Below are 16,398 nucleotides of genomic sequence, written 5' to 3'. Positions count from 1 at the left end.
GTGCCTCACCAAGAGCACCCGGAGCTGCAGGTTGTGATCCACCTTCCCGCCTCTCAGTTTCGGAGACCCCTGTCGGGCATTGACTTGGCCACTCGCTCGCCTGCCACAGCAGCAGCCCAACCAACCATGCCAAGACAAGAGCTCGCGAGGTTCCCGCCCAAGCTTTCCCAGCCCACCACGGCTGGTGAGCCCCACGTCCTCAGCTTCTCGCCAGGGTCCATCCCGGCCACCTCACCTCGAACTGGTGCGAAGTAATTCCGTACCAAGTATAAGTTCACTGGCGGCCAGCCCCGGCGTGAGCTGGCACTGGCTGCGTGAGCCCGACGGCGCATGTGTCTGCAGGACATTGGTTTTCGCATTGGTGGACAGGTGCAGCCACCGCCCGTGGACTGATGGCCACGCCCGAGCTCTGATGTCAGGTACGGAGTCGTCAAGCGTTGACTGGCTTGCTTGCAGTTTGAGTTTCCAGTTCCCGAGCGTCCTCGAGGGAGCGGTCAGCCAACCCACACCCCGGACAGCTGGGCGAGCGACTGACCGGCCTCGACAACCCCAGCCCCAGCCGTTCCCGAGACAGGCCGGGCGCTGAGCTCGAGTCCGCGAGTCCACGAGTCCACGAGTCGATCCGTACTCCGTACGAGCCCAACGGTCGAACATGTCAACTCCCTACTGGGGCCAGCTGCCACCCCCGAAGGCGAGCCAAACCAGAGCCCGCCGCCTGTCCGATGACCAGGCCCTGCCGCCAGAACACCGCCAGTCATTGGACGCTGCGGCCCAGGGTCCTGCGAGATCGAATCGCGGCTCTGTCCAGACTACAAAATCCGATGCGCCGACCGATTCCACTCTGAGTCCCTTTGCGTCACCAACCGCTTCCAGCTTCCAGGGCCAGGGCCTGACTCCGCGTCCACCATCTTTCCCCTACGGCGCCAACCAGTACCCGCCCGAGTTTCTCGAGAACCGTCGGCGCCGCAGGAGCCGAAACCAGGAACAGGACGACGACTATGCCGCTGTAACTGGGCCGCCGCCGCCCGCCGCTCCCGACGCACCGCCCTCTGCTTCCGCGAGCTTGAAGTTTCCCCCTGTGCCGCCGCAAGCAATTGGGCGCCCGCTGAGGCAGATGGAGGTCGAGGAGCGCAACAAGGCGCCCGCTGCGGGGAGCCAGAAAGACGGCTGGCCCCGAAACGCCCTCGGCGAGTCCGCACTGCCACGGCCCCAAAGGGTCAACACGGATCCCACATTCGGCGCCAGTTTCTCGCTTGCCAACGGCGGCCCGCGGAGAGCATCGGCTGCCGAACAATCACTGCAGAAGAGCATCAGGAGGTCCTCGACGCAGAGCTCAGCGGACCGGCCAAGAGTAATCGCAAACGACCGCTCACCCCTCCAGAGGCTTGAGCTGGCGCTCGACAGCATCTCTAAGGAAGACAAACGCGCGCGCGTCGAGGCCGCCGAGAGGGCCGCCAGAGAGAGAGCCGCCGCTGCCGCCGCTAATGGGTCCGCCCAACAAGGCCAGAAGAGTCCGCAGCAGGTTCGCTTTCGGGAGCGGCGGCCCTCCGTGGCCGCCGGAGACGCGCCGAGGACCCCAATCACGCCAACGAAGCCCGCCCAGGGCTCACAGCCTACACAAGCTGGGCAGGCTGGGCCGGATGGGCCTCACTCGCAGAATCCACCCGACGAAGGGCGAAGACGGAACACCGCTGGCGGGCCGTCCCCGAGGGCGCCGCCTGAGTCCCGGATACCCGTGCCTGTGCAATCGTCTGGCATCCCGCAGCGCAACCTCAGCTTTCGTGAGCGCGCCGCGAGGAGCGACATGAAGCCGCCTAGCGGTCTCGGCAGTCCTGCAGCCCAAGAATCCTTTCCTACGACGGGACCGAACGGCCACACCCCTACGCGGAGTGGCAGCAACAAGCTCAAGAAGCCGCCTCCCAGCGACCCTTGGCCAAATCGCACATCCGAGGCAGGCGGAATGTACGACTCGGGTGAGCCGTCTGCTCGTGTCGGCCCCCGGGCCGCCAACCCTCCCGTGCAGCCCAATCTGTGGGAGCGGGTGCTCGAGGCTCTCGACGAGGGCGACGACTCTGATGGCGGGTTAATGGCGTACCCGCCTGGTGCTGCGAAATTGACCAAGACGCCGAGTCAGAGAAAAGCGGACCAAATCTTGGGCCGCGTGCCAACCCAAGCACAGGTCCCGTCCGAGGTCCGACAGGCAGCACCCCCGAGTGCCGCAAACAACGGCGGCCCGACGTCACACGGTCCTGCGCCGATGGCGGCCGCCCAGCATCCCGGCGTGCATAGAGACCGCGAGCACCATGCCGACACCGGCGGGGAAAGACACCACGTCTCCGATCTCGTCTATCACGCGCGTGACAAGCTGCAGCCTGGTCAGGGCGTCTTTAAGCCGACAGCGTACCTCGACGAGTGGAAGCAAGCCACGGTCGGCGCCCTGACTGGCGCTCTCCTCGATCTCGAGGATGCGCCGCCTCCTGCGGTGGATAAGAGCACGCCCTGGTGGGAGGCGCCACAGTCTCGGCGACGAAGCAACAGCTTGTCGTCGCGCCCAAAGAAGGCCGAGGCGTTTGAGGGAGAATATGACGAGTCAAACGGTATGCGCCCCCCTGATCCACCGGTCCCTTACCCGAGCATTGGGGAGGTGCAACACGGTGACCATCGTCTCCTGTCCGCAAGCGAGGTCGGTGGTGGCGCCGTGTTCGAGCCCCAGCATCTCGCCCCTCCGCCACGGAGGGCGAAGGCCCGGGGTAAGCGCTGGGACGGGTTGCGCCCCTTCAGCCCTAGTCCCAGTGCCACCGATTCGCAAGATAGCCTTGGCTGCTTTTCGTTGTGTAGCAACGATGTGGCTCTCTCCAGACAAGCATTGCCATACTTCTGTACAATGATCCCCCCCCCCCCCTTTGAGCGTTCCTGCCTTCTAGAGCGTCACAGATGCCGGAAAGGAGGTTTGCTAACCTGGATCCGCACATAGCCCCGACGAGATTCAAGCCGCCGCTGTACCTCAAGTGCGGCCCTTTGCTGAGATTCTGCGGCATCCGGCATGAGAAGGTGCCCGGCCGGTCGACCCGGACCGGCGCCGTCGCGGACAGGGAGATATGGAGGGGCTCGATCATGATCGTCACGACCGACGCCGACTCGTCGTACGACATCGCACCCACGTTGCGCCTGTTCGTCCAGCCCATCGAGCTCCTTCCACCGCCACCACGCGAGATCCACGGCGATGAGCCGCTGGCCCCCGAATATGTCGACCCGATCGCCGGGCATCCAAAGCTCGGCCGAAAAGGCGAGACGCTCTACGTCAGACCGGTGGACCATCTCGAGGAGGCCAAGGACATCTCCAGGGACGAGACGGATGAGGGGCTGTATGAGAAGACCAAGAGCCCGCCCGATGTTCCCCTGCCCGAGGGCGTGGTGGACCCTCCAGGCTCGTTCGCCGCCCGGAGGAAACGGGCCGAGATCGACGGCGAGAAGGTGGGCAAGTACAAGGACGTTCGCGGCTTCAGGCTGCACGCCGAGCGCGGCTACACGTTCTGGAAGTTCAACATCGAGATCGAGCTGCGCGAGAAGCAGCAGCGCATCGCCTACCGCATCAACAGGGGCCCGTCGACCGGCTTCTGGGTCCCCGCCAAGGGCCAGAGCATGAACATCATGTTTTACAGCTGCAACGGCTTCAGCTTGAGCGTCCAGCCCGACGACTTCAGCGGGCCGGATCCGATGTGGCGCGACGTGCTCAACACGCACCAGAGCCAGCCCTTCCACGTCATGATCGGCGGCGGCGACCAGATCTACAACGACCGGTGCATGCAGGACACGGTCCTCTTCAAGGACTGGCTGATGATCAAGAACCCGCTGCACAAGCACAACGCGCCCTTCACGCCCGCCATGCAGGACGAGCTCGAGCGCTTCTACCTGGAGCGCTACGCCATGTGGTTCTCGCAGGGCCTGTTCGCCATGGCCAACTCCCAGATCCCCATGGTCAACATGTACGACGACCACGACATCATCGACGGCTTCGGCTCGTACCCGCACCACTTCATGAACTCGCCCGTCTTCTCGGGGCTCGGCAACGTCGCCTTCAAGTACTACATGCTCTTCCAGCACCAGAGCACCGTCGACGAGACGGAGAAGACGGAGCCCAGCTGGATCCTCGGCGACAAGCCGGGGCCGTACATCACCGAGCGCAGCCGCAGCCTGTTCATGTTCCTGGGCGCCAAGGTGGCCCTGCTCGCCGTCGACGCGCGCACCGAGCGCACGCGCGACGAGGTCGTGCGCGAGGACACGTGGAAGAAGATCATGGACCGGTGCTACGACGAGATCGACAAGGGCAAGGTGGAGCACCTGCTGGTCGTGCTGGGCGTGCCCATCGCCTACCCCAGGCTTGTGTGGCTCGAGAACATGTGAGTTGCGATGCCCGATGAAGCGTTTTGTGTGTCATGGCTTTCTTTCTGACACGGCTGCAGCTTGACTTCCCGGGTGATGGACCCCGTCAAGGCACTGGCCAAGCTGGGAATGTTTGGCGGGCTGCTGAACCGCTTCGACGGCGGCGTCGAGGTGCTCGACGACCTCGACGACCACTGGACTGCGAAGAACCACAAGCAGGAGCGCAGCATCCTGATCGAGGACCTACAGGATCTGGCGGCCGACAAGTCCGTCCGCGTCACGATTCTCAGGTGGGTGCTTCCCTTCCCGACTCTCATTGCGTTACACATGAGATTGACAGCTCCTAGCGGTGATGTTCACCTCGCGGCAGTCGGGCAGTTCTACTCGAACCCCAAGCTCGGCCTGGCCAAACACAAGGACTTCCGCTACATCCCCAACGTCATCTCGTCCGCCATCGTCAACACGCCGCCGCCGGACCTGCTGGCCGACGTCCTCAACAAGCGCAACAAGGTGCACCACTTCGACAAGGAGACCGACGAGGACATGATCCCCATCTTTGCCCATGGCGTCGACGGCAAGCCCCGCAACAACAAGCACCTGCTGCCGCACCGCAACTGGTGCTCCATCCGCGAGTACGTCCCCGGCCACACGCCCCCACCGACGCCGAGCCAATCCGCCGACGATCTCTCGGGCGGCGCCGCCAGCGGCAACGTAGGGCGGCGGATGAGCGGCGTCTTCCGGCGGCTTTCCCGATCGCGCACCATCGGGCCAGACGGGGCTCCGAAGGACCGGAGCCGTCCGCCCGTCTCCGGCGGCCTGCTCCGCTCGCTGTCCCGCCGCGCGGGCGCCGCGAGCGCAGACGAGGTCGGCAGGCTGGGGCAGCCCAGGCGGAGCTTTCTGACCCGCACGCTGTCGGTGTCCTCGTCCTCGGGCCGCTTCGGCGGGCTCTTCGGCCGCCGCAGCAGCAAGCGCGACGACGGCGGGATCAACGGCGTCTGGGGGCCAGAAACGGACGAAGACGAGGAGCAGCAGGCGGACCAGTCCTCCCAGCATCACGACCCGCGCCAGCAGCCGCCGATGATGACGCGCCCTGTCGGTCTCCGCGGCGGCTTCGGCCCGGACTACGGCGCCTCGCAGGCGCAGGGGTACGGCAACGGCGAGTTCGCCCACGGCGACGAGAGCTTCTTCACCGTCAAGCCGCAGCACCCGCAGCCGTACTCCGCCCCGCCAGGCACAGCCGCCGCTCCGCAGCTCGCCACCACCGCCACCACCACCTCCTCCACCACCATCGTTAACAAGACCAACAACCCAACAACCCAACCGCAACCCCACACCCAAGACCCCTACCCGACCGCACACTCAGACGACGCGGAGCCCGACCCGAAAGCCTTCCACCGCACCCCGACGGCGCTCTCGACCCGCCAGCGGAGACGACAGCGCGGCGCAGCCGGCGGCGCCGGCGACCCGGAGGCCCTCGCGGTCGACCTGCGCGGCGCGCTCGAGATCACGCTCAACGTGGAGATCAGCGCGCGCGACCCGGGCGGTAGCACCGTGCCGTACCGGCTTGTCGTGCCGCGGCTGTGGTACGAGTACGAGGGCGAGGAGCTGGCGGGGGCGGGGGCGGGGGCGGGGGCGGGGGCGGGGAAGAAGCAGGATGGTCATGCCGCCGCAAGTGGTGGTGGTGGTGGGGTCGGTGCTGGTGGTGTTGGGAATGGCGTTGGTGGTGCTGGTAATGGTGTTGGTAATGGTGTTCAGCAGCAGCAGCAGCAGCAGCAGTTTGGCGGGGGCCAAGCGCCGTCGGTGCAGAGCGGGCAGGCGCCAGCGCAGGGCAGCGGCAGGTCGATCATGCACTGGAGCGAGGGGGTGTCCGGCGGCAGCGGAGAAGGAGAAGAAGACTACTTGCCACCGTCAGACGGGGTTCACCACCAGGGTGCTGTTGGCGGTGGCGGGTGGGACAGGCAAGGGGAAGGGGAAGGGGAGGAAGGGCCGGGCGAAGGGAGGAGGAGGGGCGGGTTGAAGCGGCTGATTAGCCTGCGACGGAGGAATTGAAGAGTCCCGGCCGGGGGCGGGGGCTTGATATGGGTTGAGAATTGAGGATAAAAAAAGGGGCGAGGGAGTGATGTGATGTGTTACGAGTTATGAGTGACGGATGGTACGATCTGATGATGGATACTTGAATGATGTGATGGATTTGGATCGTTGGATATAGCGCCTCTGTGTTTGTTTCTGGGTCCATGATTTGCTCTTTCTCTCTGTCTATGTCTGTTTTTCTCCTCCGCTCTTTGGCTGCTGATTTGGTTTTTATGTTATCTGCGCCTGGAGCCAGTTGAATGATTTCTCTGGAAGGACTGAATTAGGGCATAAAAACACTTATGTAAAGCCGGCATTCGTGGTTCTATTTTCTCTCCAAATGCGACTTGGAGTCTACGCGCTGATCAACGCTCGTCACCTCCGCCGTTTCGCCCAGCACAGGTCCACCGCGCTCAGGATAATATCGAGGTCGTCCTCGACGACCTCGCCGATGAAGTACACAAGCATGTTATGCTCAATCGTCGTCAGCTTGGCGTAGTTCACTCGCGACTCCTTCGCAAACCTCTCTCCCGGCTCGGTCAGGCGCACCTGCACGGGCGGGAAGCCCAGTTCGGGCTCACCGGGCAGTAGCCGTGGCCGGCGGCCGGTCTCGAAGACGATGCCGTGCTTGGCCGGCTTGACGCCGTGCTTTTTGCAGGCCTGGCCCGAGTAGGTGGAGATCGGTCTGGAGGTGGTGTCAACAACCATCTTCGGATTACACAACATGTCACAGGTCCGGACGGAAGTTGGGGGGAGAAGAAAGGGGGTCCTGACACGCAGGTGCAATAGCCTTCATCGTTGGCAATGACTACGAAGCGTCGGTATCTAACGGAGAGCGCGACTTCTCGGGGAAGCGAGAAGCCCTCGGATAGAGTCTCAGCGGGAGGGCTGCCCTTGCGAGGCTCAAACGACACCATTTTGAGTACCTGAAGAGCGTTCGTCAGCATTCGACAAGAACTAAGTACCACAAACACAGGTGGCGATAAGCGAGCATTTTGAGGAAATAGGATCATTGTTAGAACTTACCCTTCCAGGTCGAAACTCGTGCGATTGGTGGAACTTAAACCTATACTCGATAGGGTTCCGCGGGTCTTCATCCTGTAGCGATGGTGGCTTCAAGGCGGGGAAGCAACGATCTTCTGACAAGAAAGACGGCCCAGGAACTGGTGTGTCGGGACGGGGGGCATCAGAACCAAGCGGAAGTTCCGGAGGCTTGGAGGTGTCGAAGCTACAGGGGTAACTGCGCTCGTCCGTAGATATCGAGTCTCCAGTACCCGATAATGGTCGGGGCAAGTACGAGCGGTAGCCAGAAGAAGAATTGGCTACGAGGTCCTCATACCCCGAACTGGAAATCGGGGTGACGGCAGACTTGGGAATCTCAGACTCTGCTTCAGTCTGCTTCTGTGGGGGGGTCGGCACCTTCGAATCTGACATGGCACGACGGAGAGCTTCGAACTCTCGCTGCAGAGGATCGAAGGCATCCAGCCCCATAGCGTCTTGTGGTAACAATTAGCCAGCAGTCGATCTAAGAGAAAGAGAATTGTGTACCATATAGCAGGGTACCTTTACCCGACGCTGAAGCGGTGGCCAAAGTGTTAAGGCCACGCCGCAAAGAGCTCCCGCTCGGATGTGAGGTAGAGGCTGTGGAGCCGGTATAGTGAGCGCCAATGTCGAAGTTGTGCCGGACGGTGAGGCGGCTTAGGCGGTTCGGGAGGTCAAGGACAGGATTCTCGACTTCCAGGAGGTCTCGGGCACTGATGTACCGACGGATGAACGGCATGTGCTGGACATGGAGGACATTAGCTCAATCAGCTCTTGCAGCATCAGCGTTGGTCATTGCAAGCAAACCTGAGGTTGGGAGATCACGTCATCATAGTGCGCCATCTCGGGTTGGCCATTCAGGACCTCTTGGACAGCGAAAGAGACCCTGTCGTCGGGTGGGATGGCCATTTCGCGCATCCGCTGGAACGCCCTCGGCAGGGCTCGGTCAATGAGATCCAAGACCTCGACCAGGCTCTTTTCGTCGGCGGTTTGACTAAGCTGGAAACCCACCACCCGATCCTTGCCCTTGTCCCGCCTGCCTGCATCTACCCTTTCCGAGCATGATGAGCCTGCTGGCTTGGGAAAGCTCGTGGGGGCCAATGCCGGGTCGTTTGCAGTTGGGGATTGCGTCGTGGCGGTGGAAGCAAAGCGAGCCGTTGTGTCAGTGTCGGTGTCTCGCACGAAGCCAACAAAGGCCACGGCTGGAGAGGCGGGCAGCAAGTCCCAGACGTCGACGGGCACTTGAATCAGCAGCATTGTAGAGCAACTTGGCAACACGCCAAGCACTTTGATGCTCTTCGCTGCCTCCGGGGCGCTGCACAGCCAGTCTCGGAACTCGGCCTCGTGAAACTCGTCCTCGACTAGACTCACCCGCAGCAGGGCATGGATCCGCGGGGCAGCAGCGCCGGTCTCGGTAGCAGTCGAGGAGGGCCCAGCGCTGACGCCAACGGCAGAGCTGGCGGCGCCTTGCCTGCTGAGGTCAATGAAGTCTTCCTGAATATTTGCCGGCGCCGGTAGCGGCGACAAGACGATTGCTCGAGGGCGGTCATTGAGCGACAGCTGGCAGTGGATAGGTGTCCTCCTCACCGGCGGTTCAAAGATGGGCACGCCGTCCTTGTCCAGGCAGACCTTCGTCTTGCCAGCGTCGTCGCGCGCCAGCAGGACGTTCGGCTTCCAGCTCTGCAAGCGACAGATCAGGCGACGGTGGAGCTCAGGCATGGAGATGCCCGCGCTGCGGCCGGCGGCGCTGGCGAGTTCCTGGATGAGCGAGTAGGTGAACGAGTCCCGGCCGACCTCGGGAGCGCGCGCCTCGAAGCCGCAGGCGGCCAGAAGCTCGATCACCGCCTTGCTCGACTCGATGGGCCCCTGCCCATTGGCTGGGTAGCACGAGTCGTAGAGGAGCAAGACGTCTGGCGACCCGTCATCGACGTGGCAGAGGTGCGGCTGGATGCAGCTGGAGTCGAATTTGGGGGAACTCGGCGTGCGGCTGGAGAGTGCGAGACCTCATCAGTCCTCGTTCGGCTGCAAGGCCACGATGTAGCTGGCTACAGTACTTGGCGACCCAGGTAGGCAGACCTCCCGGGAAATGAGGATTCGGGCTGGCATGGCCGGCGTAATAGAAGATGAACAGGTTGTCCGGGCTGCTGCTGGCCCTCTCCATGTGCGCGATGACCTTCTTGGTGGCCTCGCGAGCCGAGTCGCGATCGGGGATCTGCCAGTACTCGCAGTCAAACCTGTACAGGTCGCGGAAGACGGAGAGGAGAGCCTGGGCCTCGCGCTCGACGCCGAGGTCGTCGCTCTGCCACGTCATGAGCAGCACCTTGACGTCCACATATTTGCTGCGATGGCGGGCTGCCCATGAGGCCTGTACGGCGAGGTCCAGTTGCAGCAGGAAGCTGGCCTGCGTAACGTGGTAAGCGGCCGATGTCGTGTCATGCGAAGGCGGCGGGAGCCCGTTGGAGGCGAAGTGCGACAGGCCCGGAGGGTGCACCAGCCGTCGCAGAGCCAAGTCCTTCAGGACTCTTGTGGTGCTACCGTTCGCAGCCATCGCCCAGCGGCCGGGAGAATGGCCTGACCGGCCAACTAGCGTAACATGAAGGACAAGGACGTGAAGCGATGGCAAACGGCCACGGAGGACGGAGGAGCCAGTTCAGAGGCAGCTGCTCCAGAAGCGGGGGATTCAGTTGGAATGCAGCCTTGTGCGGGACTTTGAAGGGGCGGAAGCCGAGCACGAGGCTTCATCAAGAGCTCGTCCAGCCCTGAAATGCCTGGGCCTGATTTGCTGCGGCCTTCCATGCCCGACCCGACCCGACGCTACATTAGGAAAGAGGTCGCGGGACGGCGCGACGGGATCGGCGTGAACAGAACTTTTAAACATGGTATGTTGCGGTTTTAGGTATTGACACAAATGTTGAACAGAGTTAGATCCGGGCCCTGATTGCTTTCTGTTGGATGCCATTGCGTGGATGCATAGCACGGTCCCGTTAGTTATCCGATTACACTACACGGCCGGCGTTCGATTCACACACCGCAGGAGCTGCCCGAAAGGTTGAGCTGGTCGGGTTGCCTGTCTCAAATCTCAATCGCGCTTTCCTCAAACACAAGAGACAACCTTGGAAGAGGTTGCCCGAGTGGTGATGGCAATGCTCCACAGCTGCACATCAGCCAAGTGCTTGCACGGCCACAAGCAGGTTCTGAAGGCTCAGAAAAAAACTGTGGTACAGTCACGAATCCGAGAGCAGTTCCGTGGCGCAGCAACATTCGTGGCAGTCGATGGTGCTTCCACCACTCATGACCCCGGATGACGTCACGTTGCAGGTCGTCGTTAAAGAGGTCCCGCCAAGCCTAATTTCGGAGACTGCCGTATACAAGTAATTACAAATCGCCAAGGGTAAGCAGGGCCGCTACGACTTCGAACATCAACAATGCAAAATCGCAAAGACTTACAACAACAACAACTTTACAATACCTCAACCAAATCGAAAAAAAAGAAAACAAAGATAACCTGCACCCTAACTATAACCCGAATCCTATCCTTAACCTAAATCCTAACTAGTAGGGGGCTAGCGTCGTCCCCCGTACCCCCGGCGAACTAACCGCTTGGCGATAGTGCAAACGCCTTGGCGATCGTGGCTACGTAAAAACGTTGTAAAAACATTGCCGACAATTGGCCGAAATTAGTCTTGGCGGGACCTCTTTAACGTCCACCCACGTTGCGATCCTCCTTAGCGCCTTCTACCTCAGCCTTCCTGCGCTGCCAGTTAGTGTACACTATACTATCTCTGGTGATACAGTCGCTAGTGTACGGAGCACACTAGTGTACCTTAGTTAGCGTCGTAGTTAGCGCAAGCTGCACAGTATGACATATCGTTGGGCTTCTTCAGAAGTTCCAGAGTCACACAATGTACTCTCGAGATTGAAACATCCATGTTAACACTGAAAAGCCGGAAAAAGGGAATGACCACCTGGGCAGTTACTTGGCTGATTTGTTGGAAGTCCGCTTAGCAACCCGTTGTCCACACTATCCAGCGGGTTATGGCTAAAGAGGTCCCGCCAAGACACTAAGAATTACAGGTTGTTACACATCGCCAAGGGGTAAGTGGGGCCGCGACGACTTAGAGCATCAGCGACGAAGACAAACCGCAAATACTTGTAACAACTCGTCGCAATAACTTCACGAAAACTCAACCAAATCGCAAACAGAAAAAAAAAAAAGAACCTGACCCTAGCTATAACCCGTACCCTAACTATAACCCTGACCCTAACCTAACCCTAACCGCGGGGGGCTAGCGCCGCCCCCCGCACCCCCGGCGCACTAACCCGTGGCGATAGTGCAAACCCCGTGGCGATGGTGGCTGCGTACTGACGGTGTAAGACCAGGGCTGGAAATTAGTCTTGGCGGGACCTCTTTAGCCATCAGCATCCAGCGTCAGTGTTCAACAGGCAACCGCTGTTGCCGGCCGATCCAGTGCAGGGATCCACTACACACTGTCCAGTGGGTCAGCAGCATTGGAGGCCCCGCCCCCTTTCCAGGCTCATTCATCCAACCACTGATAACCAACTACACCCACCCTTCCGTGCTGCAGTGTCCATGCAGCTCCGTGGATAAGGTAAGGTAGTGTAGTTACACCATCGCTCTTTCCATTCACATCTTTGTTCGCGAATCTCTGTTGACATCCCCTGCTGTGCTTTTGTGGTGCCACGGCTTGGCTTTCCAAGAACGGCTGGGTCAGCTGATGCCATTCTGGCTTGGCGGCATGGTGGAGGTCTGGCTGAAAGATACATCAGTTAACTCCCTTAACTGTTCTGCAAGCCCAACATGTCGTCCGCAGCAAAGTTGGAGGTGTGTACGGAGTGAGACAAAGAACAACAAGGGGAGCGGCCGTGTCTTGCTGCAGGTAGTGTAATCCGCACTCAGGTAGTGTAACACCCGATCCTAGATCGACTGCAGTGCAAATCGTGATTTATCGGTGGTGATGTTGCCCGTTTCCAAAGAAATTGTAATCCAACAATTCCGGGCCATTGATGGAGATCGCTTACGGAAGACATACGGAATGTTCGGTGGTGTATTCCGTACCGCGTAGGTACTGAGCACAGATCAGTCACGCTTCGCCAATAACCAACCCCATCCTCCAACTGCCATCCAAGGTGTCCTGTTGGCCGTCATCCCTGTCATGTCCTTGTCGTTGTTCGTAACTGGTTTGTGGGTACGGAGTGTACTGTACATGCCGGTCCTTCCGTGTTATCTGGGGCAAGGCCCAAAGGGGAAGGATGCACCCGCAATGACTGTGCCACGACAGCCAGTCGGCCTCTTCCCCATATAATTCTTCCGCCATAGCGCATCAATTCCCATTCCACGTTCCCCCCTCCATCCCCCGAGGGTTCAGTCCATTCTGGCCGTCAACTTGCCATTGCCATTGCGACCATCGCGTCGAAACCAGCCTGCGAAAAGCCCACCCAATTCGATGAAGGGACCTTCACCCAGCCCGCAGACCAAAACGCATGGCGGCTCTCATCGCTCGTCGAGACGACCCGATTCGAACTCGGTTCCAATTCCCGTAATCAGCGGCAACCCGCCCCCCCTCGACACGTCCAAGTCCAACAACAACAACAACAAGCATGCCAGCCCAGCCTCACCCTCGCTCCCTGGCGCCCACGGCAGCCCAGGCGGCGCTGGCGGCGGAGTCGCATCTGCGCAGCCGGCGCCGGCTACTGATGGGGACAGTAGTAGTAGTAGCCGACCCGTCAACACACCGCAGGCTGCACAATCGGGGGCTGTCGTAGGACCTGAGGGCGAGAAGCAAGATGCCGAGGCAAAGGAACCGAAGCCGCCCGTGGTGCGGCGCGTCTGGCACATATTTAAGGCAGTCATTCTCCATTCCAAGATCAATGTGCTGCTGGCCTTTGTGCCCGTCGGCATCGCCGTCGCCCAAGTGGACGGCCTGTCGCCGGGCCTCGTCTTCGCCATGAATGCGCTCGCCATTGTCCCGCTTGCCGGCCTGTTGAGCTTCGCGACCGAGTCGGTGGCCCGCAGGCTCGGCGACTCGCTCGGCGCGCTGCTGAATGTGACGTTTGGCAACGCCGTCGAGCTGATCATCTTGTGAGCAGGCTGCTCCGACCCAGCTGTATGCAAGTATTTTTTTGGAGCTAACCGTCAGCAGCATGTACGTTGCGTTGACCTGCAGGCTACGGCCCGCCCCGCCCGGCTTCCCGCCCCGTCGTTTGACTCCCGTCTGCCGATTTGGCGGCCAAACTCTGCCTGCTCGGTGCTGACTTATAACGCCGGCATAGTATTGCGCTGGTCAAGAATGAGATTCGCGTCGTCCAAGCTTCGCTGCTTGGCTCCATTCTGGCCAACCTGCTGCTTATCCTGGGCATGTCCTTCTTCCTCGGAGGCCTTCGCTTCCGTGAGCAGGTTCGTTGTCCGCCGCACGCCCGCCAGAGCTCTGGCTTCACAAGTGCTGACCAGATCAGATCTACAACAGCACCGTGACTCAGATGAGCGCTTGTCTCCTGAGTCTGAGTGTGGTCAGTCTCGTCCTGCCGGTATGTCCAAGCCTCTCTCCCTGCCCTCGGGACCGATGGTTCTGACCACCTGCAGACCGCATTCCACGCATCGTTCAGCGATAGCGACCTTGCAGATGCGCAATCCCTCAAGATCAGCCGGGGCACCAGTGTGGTGAGTTGAATCACCGTTTTGGCACGCCTCCCAATCAAGACCGCTAACTCGTGCAGGTCTTGCTGCTGGTGTACATCGTGTACCTGCTCTTCCAGCTGATCTCGCATGCCTACATGTACGAGTCAACGCCGCAGCACATCATCGATGAGGAAGCAACACCAGGCCCCGTCGCCAACTGGCTGGACTCGTCCAGCTCCGACGGCAGTTGCTCGAGCGACTCGGACTCGTCGGATTCGGACCACTCTCGAGAGACCATGTCAAGGCGGATGAAGCGCGTTATGCATCGCCGCCGGCGGTCAAGCGTCGTTTCGGCAGAGGCAGCCGGAAGCGTGAGCCCTGGCTTTTCTCGCACGGCTTCGGCGGGCACGAGCGATATCCTCCCGGTCAAGGGAGAACCCAATTCGGAAGAATCCTCGTCCCGCCCTGCTCTGAACCACCGAAAGTCAAGCAACGGCGTGCACGATGAGGGCGAAGACGAAAAGGCCCACCGTCACGGCAAACATCACCGTCACCGCCTCCCTCGTAGGAAGCATCGCAAGCACAAGCACCGGGCGAACGTCACGGCGTCCCCCGAGACCGTGAGCGAGACAATCGACGAGAACGCCGTGGTGGAGCCTTCGGCTCGTGACCTGCGGAGAGTCGAGTTTGCCCCCGATGTGGCTTCCACCCGTGGAAACCTCGCGGGCGAGCCACGGTCCCGGAGCCCCTTCCAAGGGCTGCGCGCCATGTCCCTTCGGCCCGTCGTTAGCAGCCTGGCGCCGACCGTGTTCACCCAGCCTCCCACCGCCGCCACGACCCATGTCCCGTCCGGCCCGGTCCCCCGCGTGCGCTACGGCATCCGCCGGACCAACTCGCTGCCGGACCGCCTTGACCAGTACTATCGCGCGCCCGGAGCCATGATGCCCTCGCAGATCCCGCTGGCGCGCCCCCCGACCAAGGCCATCATCGCCGAAGAGGCGCACACCGTGGAACTGTCGCGCACCGCTGCTGTGATTCTCCTGCTCCTGTCGACGGCGCTCGTCGCCGTCTGCGCCGAGTTCATGGTCGACTCGATCGACGGGCTCGTCGAGACGAGCACCCTCAGCGAGATCTTCATCGGTCTCATCATCCTGCCCATCGTCGGCAACGCGGCCGAGCACGTCACGGCCATCACGGTGGCCATGAAGAACAAGATGGACCTGGCGATTGGCGTCGCCGTCGGCAGCTCGATCCAGATCGCGCTCTTCATCACGCCGCTCATCGTCATCATCGGCTGGATCATGAACCGCGAAATGACGCTCTACTTCACATTGTTCGAGACGGTCTGCCTGTTCGTCTCGGCCTTCATCACCAACTTCCTGGTGCTCGACGGCCGCAGCAACTACCTCGAGGGCGCGCTGCTGATGGCGACCTACGTCATTATCGGTGTCGTCGCCTTTTTCTACCCCAACGCGAACGACGCCAGCGCCCGGGTGTTTTAGGTAGGGTGTGCCGGCGGTAAAGGTCTGGTTGTTGTTCGCGGCAATCGGAGATATCATGGAAGAGACTCAAGGCGAAGGGAAGAAGAGGAGTCGGGGAGTCGGAGAGTCGGGGAGTCGGTTTGGGAAGTGCCAGACTGGGCTCGCCATGGCAGGTGTCGGGGGTGCTGGGGTGGGAGAGGTTTTGCAGAGCGGGGAGCGGAGGGTCACAAGGCGCTGAGCTGAGCAACTTACCAAGAGCCAACAGATTGAGCACGGCAAGCGAAGCGGTACTTGCGTTAAGCTGAGTTGCGTTGATGGTTTTTTCCCGAGACGGTAGCCTGTCAAGCAAGTGATGAACGCGAGCTGCAAGGGGACGAGTGGTGGGCAACATCACCTTAAGCAGCGCTCCTGCAAACCCCATAGCTTGATGGACATCTTTTTTCCAGGTGCTGCTTCCAGTGTCCCTGAGTACATACGTGGCGTGGTATCTTAGCATTTGGGGAAGTCATTCTCGTGGGGGCGGTAATGCGATGCACCTTTCCTGCTTCCGTTAAGCCTCGCCCGATGACAAGCTCACCCGGTGCCGGCCTGGCGGTGAAGAGTGTACCAGCCGTAAAATGACAAGAAAGCGCTCCAAAAAGCCCTTCAAGAGATACGGATCAGGGAAGGAAAGCTCTCGAATCGACAAGAGCGAATCGATGACTATTTACTTGTTTAGGGGTTTAGGGGCTCACGTTCTTCAGGCTTCACTGCGGCTCCAACGTCGAGATCCCCAGCTTCTGCGCC

The 16,398-nt window shown here is 61.0% G+C and overlaps 4 protein-coding genes across 4 annotated transcripts; 2 read left to right on the top strand and 2 right to left on the bottom strand.

The window, feature by feature from the left end:
- The first annotated feature begins 506 nt into the window (after positions 1 to 506).
- On the top strand, positions 507 to 4,458 carry THITE_2120744 (uncharacterized protein). The gene is made up of 2 exons (XM_003656261.1): positions 507 to 2,597; positions 2,975 to 4,458. The coding sequence occupies exons 1-2, from the start codon at positions 653 to 655 to the stop codon at positions 4,402 to 4,404; spliced, it is 3,375 nt and encodes a 1,124-aa protein (XP_003656309.1). The 5' UTR covers positions 507 to 652; the 3' UTR covers positions 4,405 to 4,458.
- Positions 4,459 to 6,723: 2,265 nt separating this feature from the next.
- Positions 6,724 to 8,394, bottom strand: THITE_2120743 (uncharacterized protein). Its single transcript, XM_003656260.1, has 4 exons — positions 8,017 to 8,394; positions 7,480 to 7,949; positions 7,228 to 7,379; positions 6,724 to 7,138 (listed from the first exon to the last, which is right to left on the bottom strand). Exons 1-4 carry the CDS (start codon positions 8,231 to 8,233, stop codon positions 6,829 to 6,831), a joined length of 1,149 nt encoding a protein of 382 aa, XP_003656308.1. The 5' UTR covers positions 8,234 to 8,394; the 3' UTR covers positions 6,724 to 6,828.
- Positions 8,395 to 9,216: 822 nt separating this feature from the next.
- Positions 9,217 to 10,310, bottom strand: THITE_2120742 (uncharacterized protein). The gene has a single exon (XM_003656259.1). The coding sequence runs from the start codon at positions 10,040 to 10,042 to the stop codon at positions 9,416 to 9,418; it is 627 nt and encodes a 208-aa protein (XP_003656307.1). The 5' UTR covers positions 10,043 to 10,310; the 3' UTR covers positions 9,217 to 9,415.
- Positions 10,311 to 12,859: 2,549 nt separating this feature from the next.
- On the top strand, positions 12,860 to 16,164 carry THITE_2171161 (uncharacterized protein). The gene is made up of 5 exons (XM_003656258.1): positions 12,860 to 13,594; positions 13,786 to 13,909; positions 13,969 to 14,040; positions 14,096 to 14,173; positions 14,230 to 16,164. The coding sequence occupies exons 1-5, from the start codon at positions 12,960 to 12,962 to the stop codon at positions 15,631 to 15,633; spliced, it is 2,313 nt and encodes a 770-aa protein (XP_003656306.1). The 5' UTR covers positions 12,860 to 12,959; the 3' UTR covers positions 15,634 to 16,164.
- Positions 16,165 to 16,398: the final 234 nt, after the last annotated feature.

This window comes from Thermothielavioides terrestris, chromosome 5 (genome assembly GCF_000226115.1).
Source record: "Thermothielavioides terrestris NRRL 8126 chromosome 5, complete sequence".
Taxonomy (NCBI): domain Eukaryota; kingdom Fungi; phylum Ascomycota; class Sordariomycetes; order Sordariales; family Chaetomiaceae; genus Thermothielavioides; species Thermothielavioides terrestris.
Note: the sequence above shows the minus strand (reverse complement) of the source record. Positions and strands in the feature narration are given on the sequence as shown.